The sequence below is a fragment of the Trachymyrmex cornetzi genome, unplaced genomic scaffold, assembly GCF_001594075.2.
Source record: "Trachymyrmex cornetzi isolate Tcor2-1 unplaced genomic scaffold, Tcor1.1 scaffold276, whole genome shotgun sequence".
NCBI classification, from domain to species: Eukaryota; Metazoa; Arthropoda; class Insecta; order Hymenoptera; family Formicidae; genus Trachymyrmex; species Trachymyrmex cornetzi.
The window spans coordinates 79911-86685 of NW_017297438.1; the positions used below are offsets into that span (position 1 = coordinate 79911).

General features: G+C 30.8%; 1 protein-coding gene across 5 annotated transcripts in view; it reads left to right on the forward strand.

Moving 5' to 3' along the window:
* Positions 1-6775, forward strand: part of Aldh-III (Aldehyde dehydrogenase type III) — a 21356-nt gene that overhangs the window by 1885 nt on the left and 12696 nt on the right. For 4 of the 5 annotated variants that reach the window (XM_018508890.1, XM_018508886.1, XM_018508885.1 and 1 more), the window contains exon 2: positions 3979-4075. In XM_018508890.1, the coding sequence (XP_018364392.1) occupies positions 3979-4075 (97 nt within the window). Of the gene's footprint in view, positions 1-3978; positions 4076-6169; positions 6408-6775 lie in introns of those variants that run through there. The other variant, XM_018508887.1, reaches the window with a different exon arrangement.

Consider the following 6775-nt stretch of genomic DNA (forward strand, 5'->3'; position numbering starts at 1 on the left):
AAGTATTCTCCCTATATTTGACTGTGCTTGGTCGGTTTCCTACAACTTAAGACTCCACGATCATCTACGAATTCTATGTAAACGAGCTAAAGTCTATCCAAAAGATAGGTTAGATTCTATATAGTTTGTTTCTGTTACTAATAATTGGTTGGTATAGCAGACTAACAGCAATCACAACAACATAATTTTTGTTGTTACATATTTACCGATCACCGGTTAAAGGTACTGGTGGCTTGCTAAATTAACAAAATCCTTTCTCTCAGTGTTACTGTAGATTTGTCTTCAATGATTTCGAGTATACCGACGTTGTAGCAACATGCAGACAACAATGTGTATATGTATTGCTAGCAGTTTAACAACAAGATAACTGCATCAATGTGTGTTGTCGGCAATACGACAGCGTTGTATGATGCTGCATATTATTGTGGCAACTTGATGGCCATAGTACGAATTTTGATGATGACGAGTTTAAAGTTGTCGGCAAATTGCTGGCAAGTTGTTATTTAATATTATCAGATCGTGAAGGCATCAAGTTATCAACAAATGAGGATTCAGTGCCGCAATTCTGGTAGCAACACATACTTAACAATACATGCTTAGCAACATGCCAACAACGAGACAGATACGTTGCTATTTGGGTTATATTTAAGGTCGTTTTAAGTACATTAAGATATCATAAGCCAATCACAGAGCCGTATTAGCATTACTTAAGATGCTCTTAATTCAAAAATGAACTATGAGTACCGGTTTACGACGTTGTAAGAAATAAAGAACGAGAATGTCATGAATTATGGAAAATGCGATGAAATCGCAAGTGGCATAACCGGAATAGAATTCTTCTAAAAAGTCCTTGAAAGAAATATCATCTTTTAATTCGCTCACTCTGATTCAGGGTTGTGCGCGTTACCTCAAAAAAGTAACCCGTTACAGTTACCGTTAATTTTTGAAAAAAGTAACTCATTACCATCATTCGTTACCAATTTTAAAAAGTAACTCGTTATCGTTACCGTTACTTGAAAAGTAACGATTCGTTACTTTTTTTTATAATGCTAAAGTAAGTTATTAGATTAAAATTACATTAGCTGATAATTAATTTAATACTAAATGTGAAATAAATATTCAAACTTGAAATTCTCTACTAATTAGATTAAAATTACATTAACTGATAATTAATTTAATACTAAATGTGAAATAAATATTCAAACTTGAAATTCTCTACTAACTAGTTTGTATATAGAGCAAGCTTTTCTCTATATTAAACTTACCTACAGTTTTACTAATTCTTTATTTTACTTAGATAATATTGTTATTTTAATGTATTCATTTTTATAAGAATTTAGATTAAACAGATAATAGATTAAATATTGTTTTTAAACATCAATGTATATTATTTTAATGTACTCATTTTTATAAGAATTTAGATTAAACAGATAATAGATTAAATATTGTTTTTAAACATCAATGTTCCCTGGTGGAAATAAATCGATAAAATCTTTATCAATAGATCCGTTTCAGTATAATTCATAATGAAATGAGTCAATTGATAGAAATTTCTACGATTTCGACGATTTGTTTCCATCAGGGTTACTATTATGTGTATTTCAATATTTATTGTCCGTACCAAAAATTTACAGTATATATATATGTAATGTGAATTATATATTTTCAACAATGGCAGTGCCTATTAGAACACAGTATAAGATACTAAGTACAAAATACTTTTAAAAAAATTAAGAATAAATTATAAAATAAGAAAATAATACGAAACTGAAATAACAATAAAAGTAACGGCAAAATTCGTTACTGTTATTGCAAAAATGTAACGACGTTATACCGTTACAGATAGAAAAAAGTAACGATCGTTACCAGTGATGTAGTCCTAAAAATAAAAGTACCCTGGCGGTGCTTTGAACAAAGGTTTATCAGATTTTTAAAACACCAATCTGCAACAAGTAAAAAAAAAGAAAAATGTATTCTTTTCATATGGGACTCGCGTCGCGTGACGTCATTGCTGTAGACGTTTTATTTTTTTATTTGAAAACTACAGCGAATATCTCAAAATGTTATAAGACTTTTTTGTGCCTCTTAACCCTTTCTATGCTCTCAAAGTGGCACGTACATTATTTCTGAGACACCTTGTAAGATTGGATTCTTTGGTTAACTATACCATGTTATCATGTCGCAATTCAGATTTCAGTAAATACTTCTCTTTCTTCTTACCGTCTTATTACACAAAAACACAAAAAATTAGTTTCAAATAATTATAGAAAGAACCTTGTGCGTGTGTGTGTGTGTGTGTGTGTGTGTGATGTCGCACTGCCAGGCTTGGCTTCCGAAAAAAGTACCCTGGCGTCGCCAGGGTCCGTCAGGGCTCAACTACACTACTGATCGTTACTGAAAAAATTAACGAAAACGGAAACGGCGTTACAAGTAACGCATTACTTCCTAACCCTGCTCTGATTCATATCTTCATTTTTAATCCATATGTTATGTTCCAGCGTCAGGCAACTTAAAATTATTTTACGAACGAGAATCAGGAATAACAATATCATTGCATTTAATTCAGGATTATTTCATTTATCGTCGATGCTCCGCGATAAAACATATAGTTAACCTTTGCCATTATGCAATCGACTTGCATATATGTAAAACGAGTTAAATTTCAGCGTTAAAAACAATGTTGTAATATACCTATATAATGTGTTTTTTTACAAGTTGCGAACTTTATTTACTTGATATAAAAGTACGATGTTGACTTTGTTCTTATAAGATTTATGACAAGTGATAAACGATGAACATTTAAATACCTATAAGTTTTGTTTTGACATATACGAGACTATAATTATTAGACTGCGGAACTTTATGCAAAATACTTAACTGAATATTAACTATCGGACAATTTTAGCAGTCAATCGTTGTTCGTTAAAGAGTTATTAAAAGGTGAAGTAAAAAGATTGAGATTGCCATCTGTAAATTTACAAAATTGTAAAATATGCATTTTATGCAAAATATTCAGTTAAGTATTTTGCATAAAGTTCCGCAGTCTAATAATTATATATCACGAAATATATTATGAAATATATATATATATATATGTCACAAAATTTCACAGATATATATATATCACGAAATTATCACATAATACTTATATATCTCACGAAATTTCACAAATGTTGAAACTGTCATTAATTGGGGCTTGAACAATTCTCTCTGAAATCGAAAGTTGATCGTTCTGGCGATTGTTACACATTCGTATCCACGTACAGGAATCCAGGCCAGTATGCGAAGCCATACACGTAACTCGCACTCTCGACGAGGAAGTGAAATGACGCGCAATAAGAAGTCTCACAGATCCTGATTTTCCACTTTCCATATCGTTAGCCATAAATGACAGAGCACGCGCCAAGCGAACATCGCGGATTAATATTAGAGAGAAAAAAGCAATAATTATGTAAAAGTTGAAATGTAATTAAGTTATTAGCTACTAATTAAGTTATTAGCAATTATGTATATTCCTATGGATCTACTTTCTTAAGGAAATACAAAATTATAGAGCTTACACATCATAATGACGGCGACAAGTTTATGTTGATACATTTAAAATACATTCATGTGTTTTGCGACAATTAGGATTTATATTAAATGCATTTTTCGATCATTAAAATATGTATAAAAAATTGTTTTACGAATGCAGTTTTTTATAAAGTAGATTAAAGTAATGTATTCTGCCGCGTATGTGAGCTTATAATACAAATCTTATATAATGATCATCAAATGATTTAAATGGATTGCTGACGTATCAGCCAATTATTATATATATATATATCTTGGGAAACAATTTTTTCTTTAATTCTTGGGAAACAATTTACTCGATCCGTTTCTTTCACAAAACACAAATAAATTTTTAAAATAAATCTTCAAAATAAAACTGATTTTCATGGAAAAATTAATATTTGTAACAGATATTTTCCTTTTCAGACTGAAACAATACTGAACATTCCGATGGATACCTCGAAAGAGTCCGATATCTGTCGCATCGATATGCAAACAGCTGTTCTGGACGTTTCCGAATCATGTGAGTAATTCCTTTGAATTTTAATTAGACTAAGAAGTTTTGTTAAATTTTTTAAATGTTACCTTGTTCTTTTTACGGTAACCTGTCACAACTATGTATTTGGTTTTATATAACATCTCTTTTCTGGGAATTGTAACGAAAGTTGAAATGGAGTTGCAATGACGTTGTGAGGAAGCGATATCTAGTTCTTGGGAAAGTATATTATTATAGATTTAACGAACCTCTTTCTATTAAAAGCATATTACTAGTATTGGAAATAACTACGCATTATCGCATTACGCATTCATACTCAAGCTGCTACTCTGATCGTGAGTGCCTGAGTATATAGCACGCGAACTTTGAAGTCGACGTAACTCGCATCTTCAATGAGAAAATACAGAAGGTATATTGATACAGAAGCGATTATTACATTATTTGACCTTTTCAAACTTGACGTGTGTGAGATTGTCGCGACTTCCAACATTTGATGCTGCTCATAATCCCTCTCTATCTTTTTTTTTATCTTACGCTTGAGGTGACATAAGCCGATGTTCATAGTCGATTCTTATATCTAAGATCGTCTTAAGTATTTAAAATGAACCGATCATAAATAGAACGTATTAGCATCTTAACTCAATAAACGAGAATAGACTAAAATAGATTGGAATTTTACTTTAATAGCATTAGAATGTATTAAAAAATAATTTATTTTTATTAAAAAATTTTTTTAGATTCGATTGAATTGAAAAACTGTGTGTGTGTGTGTATCTCTTATTCAGAATTTTAAATTGAGAAATATTCATGATGCACGGAAAAAGCTGATATTATTTTCAGATTGAAATGTATCACGTTAAAAAATTGTTCATGCATGAATATATATAAATATGTATAATAAACATAAATATTCATAAATATGTATTATCATATATGTATGAAATCCATACATACTCATACATCCCTCTTTTGTAAAATTACTTTTTAGTGTAATAGAAATAATAATAGTAATATATGAAAATATTAAAAATAATCAAAAGGGTAATTTTCATACTATTTATTTTAGAAAAAAATCAAGTTTGAAGAAATGTAAACAAATTACTTATGTATACAATTATGCATAATTTTATGTACGAGCAATTTTTTTACATTTTTCCAAACTTGTTTTTTTCTGAAACGAATAATGCGAAAATTATCACTTTAATTATTTTATATTCATAAACATATATATGATTATACATGTTTATGAATATTTATATATGTTTATATATATTTATACATATTCATGCATAAAAAACTTTTTATCGGGATAGAAATGTACTTCATGCAATTCCTATAAAAATGCATTCGGATTAAAAAGGATTCATTTTAATGTTTGTGTGAATGCGTATTTTTGAAAATCTATAAGTCCATTTCAATTCATTTCAAGCCATTCCCGTTTACTGGAAAGGCATTATTTAAGATGGTCTTGAAATAAGAATGAACTATGAATACCGGCTATAGTCTTAAGGCGTATAACAGATAACAATTCTCGTTCTTATTCTTTCTTTCTCAGGTTTCGTTTTCAAGTATACATGCTAGTTTAATGCACAGAAATTCTCTTTGTCTTGTCCTTTACTTAAGGATAGTCTAAAAATAAGTTAGACATAAATAAGAGATCGTTGAGATGCATAATAACAAAGAATTTTGCTGCACGTGGCGGTTAACTATAATTGCAGGATGAGTCTTGTTTTATTATTTAGAACTAACAAGAGGTCTCGTACATTATTGTTTTCCGATAGTAACTCATGTTATATCTAGCATATTGAAACTTATTTGCGCTGGGTTCTAAGGTCGAATTCATTTCCACGGTTTATTTGCATTCGGACTTTGTCTCAACACCTGCTGCAGACTCCAATTACGTCATTCAATCTTGACAGATTCTTTTAGGTAAATTTCAAGATCTACTGCATTAAGTTTAAGGACAACTGCTTCAGATTGTTTTTAAATTCCGTTCTACTCCCACCCTTGAATCACCTTTCGCACAGCCGCGAACTCGCTTTAAACGATCAAAGATCCAGTCTCGAATCCGACAACCTCAACACAGCACTCGTGATTTCGAGTACGAAGTGCAAAACGTAACAACGGCGACGGATCGGTAACAAGTGCGCGCGCGCGCGCAGATCGTCTCGCAATTTGTTCAAGGATCTATTTTTCTCTCACGGTCGTGGTTTACCTCGCAGTATATATTGCTTGAAACTAACGTGTGCATCAAGTAGTAATTGAAAGATTATCTTTCTATGTGAAATGTCGAGCGATTCTATGAATACGACGAAAACCGAATGTGTAAAAATAAACGTGCAACCGACGAATCACAATGGTACGTCCCTATCTTTACATCTTTTTGGAGCGATCACTTTCGTGTATATTCGGCAAGGTTTTGTCAATGCCCTTATCACCCCGAATTTTAAATTAGGACACGTTCGAAGTGCGCGCTTCATGATTATTATAAGTCGTCGCGTGACTGTTGGCTGGTAATAATTTAATAATTAATTTTTTATGATAATAATGTGTAACTAAATCTAACAATTATATATCTTCTTTCAATTCTTTGAAATCTTACTTTAAACAGTGAAAATTGAGTCAGTCTTAAAAAAGAGTAGTTATAAGATTTTTAATTTTTAAGAGTAAGATTCACTCTAAAAGTTTTAGAGAATAGCTTTATATAAAAAATTATATATATATATA